The following is a 23,174-nucleotide window of genomic DNA, read 5'->3' on the forward strand; positions in this document are numbered from 1 at the left end:
CTATATATGGTGTGATAGAAATCGCCCCACAACGATAGGAATACAAGTAGAAGGGGAAGAGAGTTAACAAATATTTGATTTGGATATCATTTAGTTAATATTTTGTGTATAATTTATGCCTAAAATTTAACGTTGAGCTACTTAAATAGTAGCATGGGAAAACTGTCATATATTAGTCATATAATAATACTAATATTTTTCTATTCCTAACTGATGCATTAAATACTATTTGTTTTTTTATATAAAAAAGGTTACAGCCTATAGATTACAGAACAGAAATCGCCCCACAGCGATAGTAATACAAGCAGGGCGTGTGTGTGCACGCGCGTGTGTCATCGGCGTCGCCAGGCGACCGCTTGGGAGGCGGTTCCTTGAATCGGCTTAAACACGAAAATACCTCCAGCTGGCCGCGCGCGCTCCCGGTCCGCTGACAGCTCCGCGGCGGCGTGTGAGAGACTGAAGCTCGGGGTTCGGGCCGAACAGGACTGGGGGAGTCCCGCTTCCACTGCCGGAGCGCTCGGTGAGCGGGAGGATGAACTGGAACTCGGGCGGTAAGCGCCGGCTGCGGGTGGGCGGGCTGGTCGGGGGGCTGTGTGTTCTGCTGCGGCTGAGCTGAACTACTGCAGGATTAGCTTCGGCCGGCTGGGCTACGGGCTCTAACTGTGACATAACCGACTTATTCCGCCCTGCCAACCGGTCAACCGGTACCCGCTACTGTCAGCAGCTCCCGGTACATTTAGCCACACCACCGACAGACCGAGTAAAATAATAACCAGCTAGCTAACCGCTCCGGTTCCCGAGACCGTTACTAGCTCATTCACACTCAGCCAAAATCACTGCTGCTGCTGCTGCTTCTGACAACGGCGCAGCCCCCGTAACTGTAACTAACGGTACCCGCCAAATACCAGCACTTTACTATATACACTTACTGTACAGTACATATATATATATATATATATATATATATATATATATATATATATATATATATATATATATATATATATATATATATATATATATATACTATATTACACACACTGGAGAGATTTGGATAAATAAATAGGTTAGAATAGGTTAGATGGGTTAGATCTGTGTATATTCATGTGTTCATGAAGTTAACGTTACTGGTTAGATTATTTAAACACCTACAATATCTGATTAAAATGCATTAATGCTGTATTTGTATTCAAGTGATAATTAACTGTCTAAAAAAGCAATTTCATTTATTTCAACTTTTAACCATTATTCGATTTAGGGTGATTTCAGGGGATTTTTTTTGCAATAATGATATTCTTGGCAATATTACAAAATTGAATTGAAAAAAATATTTATTATTAATTAATTAATTCATTCATTCATTAGGGGTGGGCGAAATGGCCCTAAAATAATATCTTGATACTTCATGGTATTTTCACAATAACCATACTCTTGGTGATATGATGAAACTGAATAAAAATTAATAATTAATTTAATAATCTATTTATTTATTAATTAAGGGGTGGATGATATAGCCCTAAAATAGTATCACAATATTTCATGGTATTTTCACAATAACAATGCTCTTGGTGATATTACAAAACACTGAATTAAAAAAAATATATTTCAAAAATACTCTACTGCAATAAAATGAAAATAACTTTTTTATTGTTAAACGATAAGATATGGTACATCTGTATTTGAGATATTAAAAATTTAAAAAAAATTTATCAGATTTGTAACAGAAGTCAAAATATCCAAAATATTCACTCCAAATATTTCCATATATCCAGGATTAAAGTAAAATAAATGAGACTGGACAGATATAATCTGTCTCTATTAGATATATAATGGGAAATCAGAACAGTGTGATTTTTTTCTTTGCAAAAACAGCAAAAAAGTAGTACCCTGATATGATAATGAGAGGTTGGTGATATGGCACAATATTTCAGGGTATAATATCGTTCACGATATTCATACATTTTGGTGATATTATTACTAAAAATCCTAATCGTAATTGAGAATCGCTCACATACATTTGCTGATATTACTGCGTATGATATGATATGGCACACCCCTACTACCAGTAAGGTTGTGCAGTACAATTAAACTCACTTCTCCATTGCAGTAATAAAACATAGGGTACATCCTATTTTCAAACTTATTATTATTACTAACTAGTCTTGAGTTTTTGATTATAAAGTATCATACAAACTCAGAACTGCTCAGTTTTTTAATTGCTTTCCAAAGCCTAGGCTGCAGCCAAGGCGATACGTCATGAAAGGCTGTTCCAAAGTGAAGGACCTATCAAATACAGTCGAGAAATGGAGAAGACATGCAGAGTGATTTGAAGGGGTGCATCTGATGTATCCTTCAATGTTCTTGGTTGCCTACAATTCACTGTGCACTGCACAAAGAAGGACAAATGAAAAAGACAGATTCTGTTGCAAAGTTGTTTTTTCATTCTGTAGAGCAATGGTAAAGGCACAAGATTGTCACACCACAGTGTCACCTTGTGGTGTTCACATTAGCGTGGTCACCATGTAGCCTTAATAGACTGTTCTATATGTATGATCAATAGGATCCTGAGAAAGACTCTTTATGGGACAGTCATACCAAGGACCAGTTCTACCTCGACTACAACCTACACTTTAAAAAGCAGCTAAAATAATTAGCTAATGATACTGGTGCTCTGTCGAGTTATGCTACTTATTGATTTGTGCTTCTTACTGGCTCTATGCATACGCTGACCCACATTTTGTATACATTTTCATATGTTTTTTGTGATGTTTCTATAATCTACAGTTTGTCTATTCTGGCCCGGATCAGTTAAAGAGTCTGCCATCTTGGAGTGTCTTAAAAAACTGTACTTCTTAGTTTATCCTTCATTATCAAAAAAAGGTTCAATGTTTGTTAGGATTTATTCTTCTTATTTTTGGGATGTTTTGGATGGAAATAGAACTCCAAAGTAAGAAGTGTGAGCAACAGCACAGCAGTCAAGGTATTCTCACCAACAGAGGGAACTGAAATTAGCCGAATAAGGAATTAGTAACCGTGATTGGTTATAAAGCTGCAAAAATGTATTCATTTTTTCAGTAACAATCAGAAATGTCAAAGCAGTTTTAGTTCCATAAAAACTGATCATATGTCTGTGGAACCTTTTACGCACCTTAGTTGATTTATTTCACGTATAAGAAGTGTCACTGGTCTCTACACTGTGTACATTAATGTATAAATAATATATATAAGCTTGTGTGCCTCAGAAACCTTGACAGGCTTTTAGCTAATATCACTGGATGAAAAAAGGAAAACCCACAGAGTGCATTAAACAACCTGAACTTACTGCCATTACTTTAAAATAATAATGTTTAAATAAATTCAAATAAAATACAAAAAATGCCCTTTGAACACATCTATTTATTTATTTTTTTACAATGATAAACAAATATAAATAAAATAAATTACTGGCTAAATTATTATCTAGCAAACGTCAAATCAAATATGTTAATCCTGTTTTTAGATGTTTTTTTTTAAACAATACACTGTTTTTTATACAGTGTTTAATTTTAAAAGTGAGAATTAACAGTGTGACAGAGAAATTCAATTTAAATAAATTTAACTTTTTTGCCGTATATTAACACAAGGTTGTACAGTACAATTAAACACTGCAACCCCAACGCAGTGATAATTCATAGAGTTTATCCCAATTGCATACGTATTACTAATAAACTAGTTAGCTTGCTTTTGAGTATAAAGTGTATAATATAGATAAACTGTTTTTTGAGTTTGGTTACGAGGAAACTATTACCCAAAATGCAATGCGAAATGGAAATTGATGAGCTACTTACATCTAGAACAGTTGCAGAGTTCCAAAAGTCAAGGCTGTATTTTTTCAGCTGCTGTGTCATTAAAGGCAGTTCACACGTTCATACAGCTGAGAAACTCAGCCTGGTGAAGGACACAACTGATGTATCCTTCATGGTGGTTGGTTACCCATAGTTGGTTACCCATAGTTAAATAAAAACAGTAACATCGTACTGTCAGAAACAGTTTAAAAAATGACAGAGTTACATTTTATTTACACTTGGATATTTGTACAGATATTTGTGCAGTGCTTTTTGCTCATGGCGATCGATGTACCAAATTGACTAAGAAAGACTGTCAGCAGAAGTAAAGAACAATTTGTTGTTAAGAAAAGTAGTAACAAGAATTTAATATTGGAAATAATACAAATATACCATTTTCTGTCGAAACCCTTACTTCCTGAATCTGTGTCATCTTTCTGGATATACTCAGTAAAATAGTCAGTATGTCAGGGTGTTTTATTTTTTCAGAATGCGCACACTCAACCTACATTTTCGGGTCTAGTGACCAAAGTCTCAGAAGAGATGGAGGGTCGAGAAAGTGCTCTGTAAGACATACCATGCTGTTATGCGAGCTCCTGGGAGGTGTGTTCAGTCCAGGCTTGCTGAGATTGCGCTTTCTTTTTGGCTGGCATTGCAGGAATACAAGAACAGCACCAGCAATGCCTCTAACAGAAGCCATCTCATTCTGTGGGTTTTTCTTTTTTTCATTGAGTGATGTTAGCTAGAAGTTTCTCGGACACTCAAGCTCATATATGTTATTTATACGTTGATAAATGCAGTATATTACTATTGATTCTAGTTCTGAACTGATTTTTGATTGGAAGGGACAAGTCACACTTCTAATATATGAAACAAATCAACAGAGATGGTAGAAATGCAGTAAAATTAAAGGTGTGCGATATGGCCTAAAAATAATATCACAATATTTCGGGCTAATTTTCACAGCTACGCATCAGGTTTCTGAGTTTCATAACTAAATACCAAAGAAAACTACAGACACGATTCACATTCACAAAGAATCAAACAGTACAGTGCTGTTGATATATTATGAACTATCAGCGAGTAATCCAGCCTGGAAAAACAGTTAGCATTGTGGCTTAGGTGCTCCAAGCCTGCAAAGGCCAGCTTTTAGCATTGCTGCTAACCCAGATCTAAACTACTGAGGCCAGCTGATGTGCGGTAAGGGTGTGAAAATACCATGTAATATTGTGATATTATTTTAGGACCATATCGTCCACCCCTAAGCGGAGGTCAAGTTTAGATCTGTAAGACCAGGAAAACTTTCTGGGGTAAATCAAGACCTCTGTTTGTTTGACTGCAAAAGGCCTGCATAAAGATTGCGCAGGTTTTTTGCTGCAGGTTTTATGCCAAACTTATGCATGCCAGCTCTAAAAAAAGACCACATTCAGTTTCTGAATCAGTTTCTCTGATTTTGCTATTTATAGGTAAATGTTTGAGTAAAATGGGACAACATTTCTCCCAATTCCAAATAAAATATTGTCATTTAGAGCATTTATTTGCAGAAATTGAGAAATGGCTGAAATAACAAAAGATATAGAGCATTCAAACCTCAAATAACACAAGAAAACACATTTATATTATTATAGTTATATAGTTATTATAGTTATTATATTATAGCTTTAAGAGTTGAATAACTCTGATTTTTAATCACAGTTTTCATGTATCTTGGCCTGTTCTCCTCCACTAGTCTTACACACTGTTTTTGGATAACTTTATGCCACTCCTGGTGCAAAAATTCAAGCAGTTTAGCTTGGTCTGATGGCTTGGGATCATCCATCTTCCTCTGGATTATATTCCAGAGGTTTTCAATTTGGTAAAATCAAAGAAACTCATTATTTTAAGTGGTCTCTTATTTTTTTCCAGAGGTGTATATAAATGAACACAAACACAATGTATTTAAAAAACTTCAAATACTGTAAATATAATATGCTAATACTGTGTTTCTTGCTCCTAACAGTCTCTCTACTGTGTGGCTAACTTCCCTCCCACCTGTCCTCCACCTCCTCTTCATCATGTCTCCAGTTTACTCCTCTCCCAAATACATCACCGGCTCCACCCTGCTCAGCCCTTACCGCCCCTATGACCCATACGACCCCACCCTGAGCTACATCTCCCGCGGCCAGCCTCAGGCCTCCAGATACTCGCCCTCTACCTCCCGCTACCTCACTACCGGCCCCTGCCTGGCCAGAGTGTCCCTCTCTCTACCCCAGGAGCCGGAGCGAGGCAGAGCCATCCCCCGGGGCGACCCTCGGTCCACCCGCCGAAGTGAGAGCTCCAGCCGGATGCAGGTGAAGGGTCCAGTGACTCTGCCGAATGGCCCGAGAGGATGCTTGCCTGCTCAGACTGGGTTTCCCACTACCTCACCCCTGTCAAGGTGGCGCCGGTCAGTCAGCCAGTCAGATCTGGCCCAGGAGCTGGCCACAATGGAACTGTGTGAGCACGGTGAGGGGGAGAGAAGAGCTTACCCAACCAGAGAGAATGTAGGCACGGCACGTACAACCTGCTCAGGACCATTCTACTGGAGCTCAGAGGTGAGTCCAGCCTTTGACAGAATGGGTTCTGGGTTCTTGCTAAACTGCTGGGGGCAAACATATTTAAATCTGATCTAGAAAATACATTCAGAATTCATATTCTCAAATTCATCTTGAGTTATGCCATTTATTTAAAGGTTTCCTTCCGCTAAAATCCACTTTTTCTTGTTCTTTATAAAATACTATATGATCTCTAAGAGGTGTATATGCATGCTGCATATGAAACTGTTCTTCAACCCCCCGTGTCTACAGTAGATAAAAAAAGAAAATGTTACGAAAAAGAGGGATGGTCAGGAAAAGCACCATGTCTACATCAACTCGTGAATGGCCTTGCCCACCTTGGCTCGGGACCGCCCACAGGCAGCGCTAAAGTCAGTCTACAGCAGAGCCGACACTGTCAGCTAAAGAGCGTACAACAAGAGCTATTCGGCTGCGGCGGGCATCCTCTGCTTGCCCCGCAGCATAGCATTTTGCAGAGCAACTCTGAAAGTCTGATGTTACTCTAAGTTTAAGGGTTAACTTTATGTAGCACTCAGTGCTTTATCTTTACAACTAATGCAGTATCTCTGAAAACATTTTGTCCTTTGAGATTTAGAGCTGCAAAATTGACTGTGGGCGGAAGCAACAGGTAGCCTTCTCTGCTGCAGTGCTGTTAGCCAATCAGAGGCGATATGTTTGAATGTATGAATATTCATGAGCAAAAGCTCAAATCCTGTCTTTCTTCTAAAGCAGGGCTAAATAGAAACATCTGAGCACTTTTTTCCACAAAAAATGTCTCACATGGCATTCATTCATACTAGAAACCACAACTAGACATTTTAAAATGAAAGAAAAAATGATGGAATGAGACCTTTAAAGAAATTGACTCTCCCTATACCTGACTCACACTTACTTAAACACAGTTTAAGATTAGTGAGTGTTGTGCTGGTACAAGTGGATCAGATGCAGCAGTGCTGCTGGAGTTCTTAAACACTGTGTTCCCTCACTGTCCTCCACTCTAGTAGATACTCCTGTCTGGCTGCTCCACCTTGTAGATGTAAGTTCAGAGACAGAAGCTCTGAATCTGTTGCTGCACAGTTTGTGTTGCTCATCTTCCAGTCCTTCATCAGTGCTCACAGGATTCTGCCCATAGTATGCTGTTAACTGGATATTTCTGGTTAATGAAATAAAGAACTAAAGTTTCTATATGGCCAGTGGAGCTGATAAAATGGACAGAAAGTGTAGAAAAAAGGAAATGGTATTAATATTAACAAGGTCATCTGTTAAGATGAACACTGCATTCGGCTAATTTACACTTCATCTCCAGTTTGTTCTTCGCAGATGCTCTTATTTCAAAGGCGTTTTTTGCAAGGACTTTAAATTGGCATCAGCTGAAAATCCTGCTGAAAGAAATTAAAAACAAGTTAGGGCTTGCAGCTTAAAGCAGCACAGCAACACACACCTGCACTGCATTTCTCACTATTGTTCTTCACACATATGTGCAAGCACACTAGGGGTTAAACCCTAATTAACACCCTGGTCCCTTTAGATTATTGTCTGTGCATTCGACTAAAAGACAAAACATGCATGCACACTGACCTACATATGGACTGGTATTCTATGATATTTTATATTATTTGGATAAATCGTGAGCACAGTTATGTGATATCACACACTTCAGTGGATTTTGACTGAACCCAGGCCAGGCTTGCTGACACAGCTTGTGATGCTTGTGTTTTATCACTAGAGGGTGCCCTTTCTGCATGAATTGTAGAGGTGCAATCTGAAGCCTTATGGAAAACTCTACCATTGTAAGGCTAGGCTTAGATTTATATCACTGAGTAATGGTTCAGTGCTACAAAAAAGCATATGAAACAGTGAGGGACTGAGCAGCACATCTAGCAGCTTCACATACTTGGGTCCTAAAGAATGAATGATTGGTTAATCAAAAAGACAATTTGCAGTGAAGCAAGCCTTTCCCAGTACTAGCCAGAACTTGGCAGAACCAGTAAATCTCTCCCACAGACTCCAATAACAAAACGGGAAACATCCTGGCTAACTTCAGCACTGTTAGGTATCAGGAACTGTGCCAAGCAGAGTCTGCACTCAGCAAGGTTGTGAAAATGTCATTAAAGAGGCTCTGGATCTGGTGCAGGCCATTAAGGTGCTATAGTCCTATAGCAATCAGTGAGAGTGTTTCATGATTTGATTGAGCTCTTGCATTACATTTACGCATCTCTGCAGGTTCAGAGCTTAATCAAAGAATGATAAACAAACTCCATTCAAACAGTGTTATCAGTCTCTAATGTGTTTAATGTGCAGTGAGTGAAAGGTAAACAGTGTGTTACGTTAGCACTGTTGGTTTGACATAGTGTGCATATCTTAGAAATGCAGGGACCTTTTGCTGTGCTTAGATAATATCAGAACCGTACATCTCATCATTTTTAACATTCCTGGCCTTTACAAAAAAAAATGTTTAAGAAATACTCAAGGTGCACCTGGCCTGCAGTAAAAATGGCTTGCTTGCAGAATTGCAAATCATTTTTAGATGATACTTTCTGAAATGACCTGTGATGTTTCCAGCATTTGAGGAAATAAATGTAGACGTGGTCCATTAAGGCCTGGTACTTATGTGTCATGTTTAAGTCAACTGCTGACATCCAGGACATGATCCATTATGTAATCCTGCTACTTAATATGCATGAACTGATCTGGTGTAAACAGGGTCTTTTACTGAAGGTCATCCTGTTTACACCTGGTCACTTCATGTGACTTGAATCTGGATTATATCTGGATAAGACCACCAAAAAACAAGTATGCATGCATCCTAGATACATTTCAAACAAGTCTGTTCTCCAGTGGGTGGCCACATGATATAAATACAACTGAAACACCAGTAATAAATACCGTACAACAAGTGATTTTGCATATTTTATCCTATACAGAAATTCTATACAGATTTTACTCAGAATAACTAGAGAAACATTTAAATATTAAGTGTAATTGCATGTGGTCAAAATGCAATTCGGTTTCAGATTCTAGCCAAGAGGGCTAAACAGAGCCTTCACTCCTTCGTAGTTAATTGCCTCCCTGGTTAGTGAAACTGAAGTCTCATTACTGAAGTTTTGGTTGTGTTAGGAGCATTTTTGATTATACTGTAAGGAGTTTTGGTTGTCAGAGGTTTCCCGAACAGACAGATGTGTTTGCAGTGCTATAATATGTGTTTTATATGCATCTCAGACCACCTCCTGAAGTGATCCTAGTAATCAGATTTGTATCTGATTTAAATGCATCTTGGGTCCATTTGCACCAGATTTAGTCCTTATACTTAAGAAGCATTAAGGTGTAAACGGGGTCAGAGTGGCTTGCTTGCAGAATCTCAAATCGTTTTTAGATGATATTTTTGGAACGAGTTCAAGATTTTCTCCTTGAGTGATGTTTTCAGGGAATAAAACTGGAAGCGCTCCACCTAGGCCTGGTATTGATTCTGGGTGGTATTCAAGTCAGCTGCTATATCATTAAGGACAGCATGCTTCAGAAATCTGCTGTATTTTTAGTACTGCTAATAACAAGCACCTTGGATTTTTGGATTTGTGTAATCCATTTTCTATAATGGTGCAACCGGCAGGGATTACTTTCCATTTATTAATAGGGTGCCCGTTTGAAATGGCTAGATGTATATTGTAAGGGGTGTAATATACTTAAACATACTATCTTTCTTTGTGCTTAAAATAACTGATGCTGTTATAAAGACATCAGTTGAAAGGTTCCACAGTTGATAGACTGGGTTTAACTAAAACAAAAAGAGATTGATGATGGCAGCCTATATAAACAAAAGCAAGAACGCGGATCGCTTATGTAATACGCTCCTCATGACACATACACTTTTGCTGATACACCCATGTTGAGTGATTGCTGCTTTATGTAGCAATCAGTTATTTGTCTGGGCATGTTGTGGTGATTCAGCAGCTACTCCACCACTGTTTTGAGATCAGCTCTACTATGCTGTTGTAGATTAATTTATTACAGCTGGACACAATGGCCTGGCTCTGACAGAATAAGGCCTGGACACACTACCTGTGCATGCCATTCTCTTTAATAATATTGAGTTAAACACAGCGTTTAGTACTCAGTACAATAATAGTCTGTTTATGGTGCTTGTTAGCAGTATGGTGTTCACTTCTCAGTGTGGACTTTGCAATGGGCCAATTCTTATAATCTCAGTTTTATCAGGGCGTTATGAAACAAGCCATAAATGAAACATCCACTAAAGTGTATTGATTTGGTTTATCTGTATCTAAGTAGGTGCTGAGTAGTCATAATCATATTACAAAAAAATAATGTGTTTATTTACATTCCCTGAGGAGAACTGTCTACCTAATTTTATCTAGTTTCTCATGTAGTTTGCCACCAAAACAGCTTTAAAAACATGTCTGGTAGGTACTGACCTCTGAATGCCAGAAACACTGCACAAGACCTCTTTGATGTTTTGAAGATGTTCGGACCCTGTCAGTTGTTTAGCCAGCACAATATTTGACTCTTGTCAAAGCTACTCTAACACTAGCCTATTTTTCCTGTTTTTAACATATCAACTTAAAGAACTGACTGTTCGCTTGTTGCCTAATATACCCATGTATATTCCTTGGCAGGTGCCAATGAAACAAGCTAATCATTGTTGTCAACTTAACCTGAACTTTTAATGTTATGTATAATTGATGTATCTACAGTATATTTAGAAATATATTAAATAGATTCAGGAATTTGGGGCTTATTAATTTAGGTCCCGCTTAGTGTATGACAACCATAACACTGCCACAAAGAAATTGGTATGAAAAGTGATGAAACAACACATATAGCTTATGCTAACCTAACTAGCTAGCTGTTAGCTTGTGCAAAGCTAACATACATCACTGCATTGAAGCACCAATGCTAATTAGCTTTACTGTGGATGCACCAATTTGGGAATTTTGGACTGATGTTGATATCCCATATTACACATATACATGTCTGCCGATGCCGATACCAATATTCACATTTATAACTTACAGAAATATATTAAATAGGTTCAGGATTTTGGACTTATTAATTTAAATCCTGCTCAGTGTGTGACAACCATAACACTGCCACAAAGAAATTGGTATGAAAATTGATGAAACAACACTTATAGCTTATTCTAACATCACTAGCTAGCTGTTAGCTTGTGCAAAGCTAACATACATTACTACATTACTGCAATATATGGATGAGTACTTTTGTCATTCTTTTCTTTGAAAATGACATGTTAGATCACTGTATTGAAGTAGCAATTGCTGTATCGCAGATACACCGCTTTGATTCTTAAAACATACTTATATGAATCAGTCCAAGCTGTGTAGTATTTAATCAAAGCTTTGAAGGTGAAATTATTACTACTTAAAAACACAAAATTGCATTTTTAAACTCTTAATACCAGTATTATAAAATAGTTGGTATAAACTGCTAATATTATTGATCACTAATTACAGTACTACTCCTGCTTGGACCTTGCTTTAGACATTGTGTGTGTCCTAAAATCTGAACCTAAACATACAAAAAAGAGCAAATGTGGCCCATTACTAATCTCAAGATGATATTGCATCAACATTGTATTGGCCTGCATCTAAAGGCTCACAGCAGCCTTGCTCTTATTTTCATTTTATCACCACTCCCTTTATGAAAACAAGGTGACACAATATTATCGCGCCTTTAATGCTAATAGTTTTCTCCTTTCTCTTACATTGTTTGGAGATTTGAAATGTAGGTTATGTATGGGTGAAGCTGATGTTTTTGTTTTCAATTTTCTCTTTTGCTTTATGCAGACTTTGGAATGGAAGTGAAATAGGGAGTGATTTCTTTGTCCCAGTGTGAACTATAGACTACTTCTGCGTACCTTGTGTCGACAGCAGTGGTTTGTTCACTTTTTGTTTTGTATGCATGGGTTATGTAATTGTCCACATGTTCTTATTCCGGCAGCACGAAAATCAGGTTAGGAGGTATTAAACCGCAGAAAAGCAAATGCCACGGCTTTTCCATTGGTACATTAAACATTAAGCAGTTACTGTGTCTTGAGTGACCTGAGTTTGAGGACATTTAAACCTGTGTGATCTGTTTGCTGGATCGTCTGAGGCACTGATTCATGCCGCAAGGTATAAAAAAGGTGAGCGAACCTTGGCCCAAGCCTATCTGCCTAGATGTGGATCCAGACAGAAGGCCAGTATTAATACATGGTGGTATTCTGGGGCCCTGCTCTCACTCTTGGTGTCCTTATTAGACCTGTTTTTAGGGGGTAAGACTTTTTTATTATTTAATTAATGTACATCATAATGAAAATTAAAATGATTTTTCAATTGTTCTATACTTAAAGCTTAGTATTATTAACTCTATCTGCTTAATGCGATTGTACATAAAGAAGAACTGCGATTTAGGACGTGAATAACTACTGTTAATGTATTTGCTTTAGCAACAATATTTTATAATTTTCCCTTGTGCCACCAAAACACCTATGACCCATCAAGTCATAAACTCCACAAGACTTCTGAAACTGTCCTGTGTTATCTGACACCAAGACATTAGCAGCAGTAAAAAGTAATATATGATTTTTTTTTTATCTTTTTTTTACTTGACATATATGTGCATGGATTTGTAAAGTATTTTTTTTTCAGTTGATTAAACACATATTTCGTTTATATATTTTATTATTTTAGTAAATAACAGTATTTTTTCTGTGTTTGCCTCAGGGCAACAAAAGTGCCCTCCATAATTATTGGCACCCCTGGTTAAGATGTGTTCTTTAGCTTCTCATAAATTGAGTTTTGTTCAAAATAATATAGGACCACGATGGAAAAAAAGAGTAAAATACAACCTTTAACTCAAGTGAATTTATTCAGTAGGAAAAAAATCCCACATTAAGAAATAATTATTTAACATCAAATCATGTGTGCCACAATTATTAGCACCCCTGATGTTAATACTTTGTACAACCCCCTTTTGCCAACAAAACAGCACCTAATCTTCTCCTGTAATGTTTCACAAGATGGGAGAATACAGAAAGAGGGATCTTTGACCATTCCTCTTTGCACATTCTCTCTAAATCATCCAACGACCTGGGTCCTCTCCTCTGCACTCTCCTCTTCAGCTCACCCCACAGGTTTTCAATGGGGTTGAGGTCTGGGGACTGAGATGGCCATGGGAGGAGCTTGATTCTGTGTGCGGTGAACCATTTCTGTGTAGATTTGGCCACATGTTTAGGGTCATTATCTTGCTGAAAGACCCAGTGACGACCCATCTTCAGCTTTCGGGCAGAAGCCACCAGATTTTGTTTTAAAATGTCCTGGTATTTTAGAGCATTCATGATGCCATGCACCCTAACAAGGTTCCCAGGGCCTTTAGAAGAGAAACAGGCCCACAGCATCACTGATCCCCCGCCGTATTTCACAGTGGGCATGAGGTGCTTTTCTGCATACTCAGCTCTTGTGTTACGCCAGACCCACTTAGAGCATTTGTTGCCAAAAAGCTCTATCTTTGTTTCATCTGACCAAAGCACACGGTCCCAGTTGAAGTCATAGTACCGCTTAGCAAACTCCAAACGTTTGCGTTTATGATTGTGAGTAAGAAATGGTTTCTTCCGTGCATGCCTCCCAAACAGCTTGTTGGCATGTAGATAGTGCCTGATGGTTGTTTTGGAGACTTTGTGACCCCAAGAAGCTACCATTTGTTGCAATTCTGTAACAGTGAGCTTTGGAGAACTTTTTATTTCTCTTATCATCCTCCTCACTGTGCGTGGTGGCAAAATAAACTTGCGTCCTCGTCCAGGCTTGTTTACCACTGTTCCAGTTGTTTTAAACTTCTTAATAATTCCTCTGACAGTAGATATGGACAGGTGTAGGCGAGTAGCGATTTTCTTGTAGCCATTGCCTGACTTGTGAAGGTCAACACACATCTGCCTCACTTGAATGGTATGTTCCTTTGTCTTTCCCATGTTGAAGATAAATGGCCTCTGTGTCACGCCATATTTATACCCCAGGGAAACAGGAAGTTGTGAATTACTAATTAAATGTTCCTACATACTCTGATCAACTTCGTAAACTACTGTAGAAGTGACAGAAATACTTTTATTAAATTTATTTCCTAAGAATTGTTAGGGGTGCCAATAATTGTGGAACAGGTGATTTTATGAAGAATAATTATTTCTTAGTCAGGGATTTTATTTCCCCATTAAAATTTACTTGAGTTAAAGGTTGGACTTTACTTTTTTTTCCCGTCGTGGTCCTATATTATTTTGAACAAAACTCAATTTATGAGAAGCTAAAGAACACATCTTAACCAGGGGTGCCAATAATTATGGAGGGCACTGTATATATATATATCTTTCTTCAGAGTACATTGACTGCCTAGTGATGCTGTGGCAGCAGTTTGAGAGTGGTAGTTGACTTCATTTGTGTTGGAGGAGGCATGCACTCTGGGAGCATTGCAGGTAATAGGGGGGAGTGTAAGTATGGGCGAGTTTATGATCTCAGATATTGAGGAGAAAATAAAAAAAAATGTTTTTTATGATTTTTAGAGACGTCCGATTTACAGATGGCCTGGAATTCAACCCATGAAGCTCATTGGAACATATCAGCAACATGATAGAACCCTAAAACCGATACAGTAAAATACACATGTATTAAACTCTAGAGCCTTTACCCTTGATCAATAAAACTGCATCAGAGAAATCATAGGTGAAAGTCCTATGTGTTAGTGCTGTGCTGCCCTTTGTGCAGATTTAAGACAGTTTTAAAGTCTTCACTACAGTTACATAACCTATGGGCTTCTTGGAAAGTCAAGTGATTTTGAATTTTTAACATGTTGTGGAATATTGCTGTATCTGAAAGTAAAAAAAACACACAGGAAGTCTTGGCATGTGAGGGTTGGCCTCCTCTATGCTTTATTGGTTAGTGTGCCGATATAATACAGAACTCCCACACAGTGCTTGGAAACTGAGAGCACAGTGAAGATCTGTTCACCACAGCCAACATCTCACACTCTAAAAAACAGAGGTACGATATGAGTACTTTTTTGTACTCGAAGGTACATTCTTTATAATTGTACCCTCAAAGGTACAATATTGGTCTTTACAGGGTCAGATTTGTTCCCTCTGAAGTACAAAGTCATTTCTAACAGCAATAAGTACAGATTTGTACCATTTAACCAGCCAAAAGGTACATTCAGTATTCTGCATCACTGTACTAATGAACAGTATATATTTAAATTGCACATTTTTTATTTGAAAGCCAGACAATTTTGTATCATCAAGTTTTTGAGCCATTTTTAGTTGATGACAATGTTTATAATCTTTATAATCTATACTGGCACAAAAACCATGGGTACAAAAAAGGACTTTCACTGAAAGGTACTTTTTTGAACCTTAATATAAGGTACAGCCCCAGCGACAAGCTTTGTACTCTTTTAAGTACAAATCTGTACTTATATTTCTTAGAGTGCAGCTAGAGCGAGGTGTGTGTAGGATTTTGAACACAGAGCTGTGTGTTTACAGCAACACAAACCCCAGCTTCCTCATGAGGGTGAACACCCTGATAAGAAGTGAAAGGGGTGGGATTGACTCGACCTAAGGGTCATGGTGTCATGTTTGGTTGCTATTAGTTATTATCAGAAGCAATGGAAATGTTTTGTATCATGAGGTGGAGCATCTTAGGAGAACGGGGTCAGGCTGTAAACTCATGCGTCAGGCTGATTAGGGTTAGAGTGAAGTTCCAAAGCCAGATCCAGAGCCATGATACTTTATATAAGATAACCTAATTGATATGCATATTTGTTTGTTCAGAGATTCTTCATACCTTTTACTGCAACACACAGTTGCTTCTTTACCACCCACATCAAATCCAGAAAGAGTTATGTAAACATGTTTGCCATGTATAGATATCATATAGAATTTAGATCAATACTTTAGTAGCAAATATTAGTGAAGTGTTACTTGCGTAATTTCACACAACAGGATATGCTGTACTGTGAGATATTGCCACTGGTGGCCAAACATCATCACACCGGTTTCAGTATTGATGCTAACTCTAAAAGGGAATGATGGCAAGTGACACACTCATTGGTTTTTTCGCATCTTATTAATTAAGAGAGTTAGTTTAAGCCTTTTTCCCTTTTTTTAAGTGGCGCCAGGCCCATTTCTTGAGCCTTTACTATACCAAATCAGCTTAAAATGTTTTTCTTTTTCTTTTTAATCAAATCAAGTCAGGATTATTGGCTAACCACAATAAAATAGGTGTAAAGGTGAGTGAAAATCGTGTGTGTACTCCCTCCAGTACAATACACAAAAAACACTGGTACACAGTTTTTGTACTGTTTAACTGTACATGTAGTAAAATATAAGCTATACACATACAAATATTGTTTGAAAAATATATTGGATATCAATTGTTAATGGAAATGAACAATTCAGCAAAGTTAATGCATGAGCCATGTGTCTTCTACTTATGAACATAAATGTGGTAATGATTGAATGTTTAATAGGCTATATTTCAATTATCTACTCTATATGACAGAGGAATACTCTTTGTCTAATAAAGTTACAGCACGCTTTGTGCTTTCAGTTAAATCAGGTAAAACATAGCCCTGAGCCTAACCTCTCTTTGATTTGTGCCGGGCCCAAATTCTTTAGACACGCCAGCTCCCTTTGACATTCCAAAAGCATTCAGTCACTGCAGAGGACGTTGCTTTCACTGGATCCTCTGGGAACTCCTTATGTTAAACAAGCAAATGTCACCATGCCAACCAACATGTCCAGACAAGACACTTGGCTGAGTCAGGCCTTTTTCTCTTCTGAAATGAAAGTGCTATTAGCGCTTTACGACAGCTGAAGATGTCACCATGGGTTATATAGGTATATAGGTGAGGTGTCAGACCTGATGTGGCGTGTGTGTGAACCTTGCCCTGTCCTGACCGGTTCACTACATATTGCAGTGAGTTTCGTCTTAAAGGTAATAGATGAGCCTTTGAGTTGAACAATTTCTAAAGCTGTTCAGGCAGATGAAGACTGATCTGAGAGGGTGCACCATTCTTAGCCTTGTAGTGACACTGATCAGCATGGTGGTGGTGTATGACAAACATCCCAAGTTGCAAAAAGTAATTTCCGGGACCTGGACCTGGACTGGTCCTGGACCTGGACTTGGACAACCCCCCAATCCCCTGTTAAAAAAAAAACCTTGCGCATACACACCAAAGGATAACTTTATCTTAACTCACCTCTAGGGGTGTGCTATATCATATCACATGCGATAATAGCGCCAACATTTTTGAACATCGTGAACGATATTATATCCTGAAATATCGTGCCATAACACTCACCCCTAATTATCACAGCAGGGTCCTACTTTTTTGCTGTTTATGCAAAAGAGAAATTCACACATTTCTCATTTACAATTAAATATCTACTAGAGACAGATTATATCTGTCCAGTATGACTTATTTTACTTTACTTTTTTACTTTTTCTGTTAGAAATCTGCTAAAATTCTAGTATTTTTTTATATCTCAGTTAGTGGTGTGCTATATCATATCGTATACAATAATAAAATGTAAGTTTTGTTTTGTTGCAGTAGTGTTTTTTTATGTTTTTGTCATATCACCAAGAGTATCGTTATCGCGATAATCCCATGAAATAACGTGATATTATTTTAGGGCCATATCGCCCACCCCTACTCACCTCAACATGTCTTTTGCAATCATTTAGTCCCCCGTGGGCAATGCTAAAATCACTATTACAAACTGTACAGTGGCCAAGATTTTAATTGCTTTTTACTTTACCAGATATGGATATACTTTAAAGTAGTGAGATAAAATGAGTTTTCCACTGAACAAATCCCATCCAGGAGGGGAAAAAAACACTGCCTGCCCACACTAAAAACTGATTGGCTGACTCAGAGTCTTTACAGAAAACAGGCCAATCAGAATCCTCTCTGTTTCACATGCGCTTCATAAATATGCACACGAGGAAAGCCCCTTTCTCTCCCTTTCTTTCACAGACACGATTGGGGAAAAAGTCGCCTGCGTGCAAGTGCTAGATTCCGGGAGATATTATCTGATCTGCGGGCATCAGGGAGCCGTTATTGATATGCGGTAGACTCCCTCGACTTCCGGGAGACTTGAGACGTTATGTATGATGTGTTAATGTGTGTTCTGCTGGCACTCACCATCACACACCGCAGTGCTGCTGGTGTTTTTAAACACTGTGTTCACTCCCTTTCCGCTCTATCAGACACTCCTACCTAGCTTCTCCACCTCGTAGTTGTAAAATAAGACAAGCTTTTTGACAGAAGAGTTTGTGTTGGGTGTCCATCCTGTAGTCCTTCATCGGTGCTCACAGGACGAAGAAAAGCAGGTAATATGAGGTTTAGAAACAAGGAGGTGGTCAGATTTATATGCTCTGTTCATATTAAGCCCAGAAGACTTGAGAGATAATTGACCTGGCACAGCTCTTCTGAGCTTCATCATGATCACATCTGTGGTTCGCTCATTCGCTGTTAGGCTCATTATGATACAACCTGTATTGGTCATAAACCTTACAGGTCTTGCAGCTGATTGGCCGAGGCCAGAGCTGTAAAACTTTACAGTGTGTGGCTCAGTAAATCTGTAAAGATTAAGAGAGCATTATCTGAGGTAAGAGATAAGATGGTTGCAGACAGAGCAGCACAGATCCGTGTCAAGGCCGATTTGTTCACTCCGCCCCACACCAAAACCAGGTTCGAAGTCTGTGGAGTGTCGGAGTGACCAGCTGTTTGAAGTGACGGGTCAGAGCGTCTCAGACAGCTTCCAGAGAAATATAACTCAGAGGAGACTGCTCAGGGTGAATACAGGTCTAGTCATAAACACGTACCTTGAACTAGGTTACAAAGAAGAGACTCATAATTTGGAAAAGTTGCTGCTATGTTGCAGTTATATAGTCATATGTGTAAATGTAGGACACAGACCTGTGTAGTGAATCAGTAGAAAATGTTCTTTTCTACTAGAATCCTGGACTCAGATGCCTTAAACCTTTTATATTGGTCCATAATTCAGTTGTCCACCCTAAAGACCTGTTGTAATTTCATAATAAACATTAATAACATTTTATAGATGCCATAAAATACAGCCCTTATGCTAAACCGAAGCTAAGAAATTTAGTGGTTTCTGTGTTATGATTAATAAAACCAAAGGTTTCCTTTTACCTCCTTAATATTTAAAAATAAATGTGTTTGTTTCAAACAGTGCAACCATCACTGCCAATATACAGAGCACAATGTTGAATGCTGTAAATTACGTTAAAAGATTCACCAAAAAGTGTATTCATTGTGCTTGAACTATTGGCTACAATGCCCCCACAATTTTAAGTGGTACTGCTTCATTTAGCCTTTTTTCCTTTTTTTTCAGAGATTGCGTACAAATCTGGACGAAATTAATGCAGTTTACAGACAGAACGGTTTGTCTGTATCTGTATTTAGTTTTCTTGTGAATAAATTGTCATGCCAATGATTGATAGCCTTTTTAGTGTAAGATTAACCATAATGTGTTCCCAGGAAATGGACCCTATGACATTAAGTTCAAATACAATTTTTCTCTTTCGAATACTATTTATTGTTTACAAAAAGTTAAAAAAAATCTGGAAAGAGTTGACAGAATGTGATCCATTTTTGTAATAAATGTAGCCTGAAATAGAACTCTCTCACATTGTGTGAGGTTATGTTGTTAGGTGTGTGTTTCTTTATGTGGTGCAGTTAAGTGCTAGCTAAATGATTTGCTCAAATATAGATAATTATAAAGATTGGTAGTTTTATTAAATAAATATTGTCTTGTTTTGTGTGTCTGGAAACACTGAAGATTTTTTTATTTCTTTGTATATCAGGAAGGATATTGCCAGTTTGTGTATTGCTGGTGTAATCAGCATTTGAACTGTAAATGATCCAATAATGATTAACAAATATTACAATATAAAACTATTTTTTGCATGCAAGTAAAAAAAAAAAAAAATAGAGAAACAAGGTTTTTGACCAACAGCAATAATACACATGTGCCTCCAAATACATGTAAATTCTCTTGTGCTTAAGTATACTGAGAATTCAGAAAAACTAATGTCTGTAATCTACAACTGCAGTGCATTCTTTAAACAGACCATTGATTGTGTTTCATTGATTTAATGATAATGTGTTCTTCCCCTGGCTACACTGGGCCAAAATACACATTTTCCATCCTCACTTGATCGGGACAGGAACAATCGCGCTACTACTAACAGCTTTCATGACTCCAGTATCATCAGTACATCTCAGCCAGAGGCCTTCACTGGGAGAGTTAACACTGGAGGCTTCATTCTTTAGCTTCCATCGTCTTCTCATTCCTCCAGTCCATTAGTCAGGCCATTAGAGCAGTGTGTAAAGGACCCTCAAGACAGTGGGCCTTTGTAACATCATTGTGATGTTGATCGTTCCTACTGATCTGAGACCTGGGTTGAGGTTTCTCTTAACAAGATGGTTTGGCCAAAATGTAACTTGCATGATTTTTTCCTTATCCCAAACATAGTGAGTGGATATGGAGTTTATTGAAACACTCCATTTACATCTAAATCTGCTGCTTTGAACTGAACCATTGCCATCAGTGTTGGAGTGGCTGGTCCATTTATTTTGACTTTGTATGCCAGCATCATGATTTAAATCTGATGAGCAGTTACAGGAACACAGTGAAGAATATGCAGCAGATTAGTTGCATGACTGAGCTTAGAAACTTTGACATTTGACATGGACAAGACAAATCATGCTACTGCGTTTTGGATCAGTTACAAGGGTCTGATTGTACACAGAGGAAAAACAGTATTTCTGTTCACAGAAAGTTACATGCTGTATAAATGTACTTTACAAGGTACAACCTGACCTTTCAGTAGAGATGGCGCGATTGAGGGCAAGGTTTGGTACCACATTAACTTTTCCAGGCATTACTTGGTAATGCATTTTTGTGCATGGATTTTGTTCAATTCTGCATTGTCTCTAGTTTTTTTAAATTCTTTAACATTTAGTAAATCTACTTTACAATTCTGGAGAAAGAATTTTGTAGTTTTTTTTAGCCTTTGTGTTTTTTATGATTAATAAATAAAAATAAATGTTAAAAACAGGGACATGGCACAGTAGGTGGCTGTCAGATTATTTAGGATCAGTAAACGTCCTAAACTCGACGACATCGGATTTTAGAGTTGATTGTGATCATGTCTTGTAATACTGTGAAGGCTACATTTCAAGCTCACCTTCAGGGCAGTCGCTCTACTCCCTCAACATCTTCTAACTCCTCTGCTAGTCGACTGAAGCGCTGCCTGGTCGTGTGCTGTGCTTTTTTTTTTTTTTTTCTAGTGAAGCGTGCTGCATGTCTCCCACTACGTCCACGCCCCTCCCTTTTCTCTCGAGGCATCTGAATCTGAATTTTCAGAGTCAGGGCAATATCAGCCAGTATCAGCTCGGAAGGGCAATATCAGCCAAGGATGGCAAAAGGGCAATTGCCCAAGCACATTGGGCCATAGCGTCTGCACGTCACTGGTTAAAAATCCTCATCAAAATAAAAAAATAAAAATACCATTACATATTCACTACATTCTGAGACCAAGCAATACCACTACATGAGAAATGTAATTTTTATTTTTTATTGTGATGTTTCTTTTAACAACAATAATGCAATAAACCAAGCATGTACATTTAAAATATGTGGTTTATTTATATATGAATTCCACACTTTAGAATTTAGAATTTATGTGATGTGTAAAAGGTTGTATTTGCATTAATATGCTACTATATTTTCAATCCATTGGTGGCAGAAAAAAAATCTAAAAAGTACAAAACAAATCTGTTCTGGTACAGTATTGTCCAACCAAAAAAAATATCATCACATGCCTATATGTAATATTACTGGTATATATAATATAACTGGCATAAAATGGTCATGAAATTACAATATGATTTTTCATAATTATTGTCTAAAAGAAAATAGATGTTGTTACAGGCCTAATCATAATAAAAAATCCAAAGAAAACATTTTTGGGTTTAATAGGAAATTATGTTCCACTATCCAATCTATAACTTTGAAACATCCTTAGCAGCTCACTAACTACATCATAAGTATGATTTAGAACTGAAGGGCACCTTCTAGTTATTCTAATGTCCTAAATTGGGCAGAGTGCAGAGCTTGAGGAGGATACTTGAGGCCCTCAGGAGAGAGATGCGTCTTGTGACAGAGAGTTTGCTGCAAACGACGTGATCACCCTCCACATTCCATACATGCTGAACTGTGGAGTCCGAAGCTAATCTGCCACAGCGCACATACCAGACTCTTGACGCCTCTGTGCACTTTGACAGTCCTACCAGATAGCACTAGTGCATGAGGTAACAAACTGATATCACGCTTGTCATCAGTGTGGCTGGGATTTAACATCACGCGTTTCTTGCTGAACAGCACTGGAGGAGGCTCACTAGATGCTAGTTCTTCTATAATATTTAGTACTCATTAGGGCCTGTATATAAACTGTTTAAAAACTCAAGCAGCATTGCTGCGTCTGATCCACTAAGACAGAAGGACTACAGTCTGTAATTATAGAGTGCTTATATATGCTTAGTCTAGCTAAAATAGATAATAGGTAAACAAGGAACAAGGAAGTGGTCTTAATGTTATGCTTGATCTGTGCATTTCGAATGGTAAATGGTTTCCTCATGCCTTAATGATTTGGCATCCCATTACCAATCTCTGACTTAGGGGCCTGATTCACAA

The 23,174-nt window shown here is 38.0% G+C and overlaps 1 protein-coding gene across 2 annotated transcripts in view; it reads left to right on the forward strand.

Annotated features, from left to right (window-relative positions):
• Nucleotides 1–389: 389 nt before the first annotated feature.
• Nucleotides 390–23,174, forward strand: part of usp2b (ubiquitin specific peptidase 2b) — a 63,169-nt gene continuing 40,384 nt past the window's right edge. Inside the window, exons 1-2 of one of the 2 annotated variants that reach the window (XM_007256955.4) lie at nucleotides 390–551; nucleotides 5,824–6,397. In XM_007256955.4, the coding sequence (XP_007257017.2) occupies nucleotides 5,879–6,397 (519 nt within the window). In that variant the 5' untranslated portion in view covers nucleotides 390–551; nucleotides 5,824–5,878. The remainder of the gene's footprint in view (nucleotides 552–5,823; nucleotides 6,398–23,174) is intronic. The other variant, XM_007256953.4, reaches the window with a different exon arrangement.

This window comes from Astyanax mexicanus, chromosome 1 (genome assembly GCF_023375975.1).
Source record: "Astyanax mexicanus isolate ESR-SI-001 chromosome 1, AstMex3_surface, whole genome shotgun sequence".
Lineage (NCBI taxonomy): Eukaryota > Metazoa > Chordata > Actinopteri > Characiformes > Acestrorhamphidae > Astyanax > Astyanax mexicanus.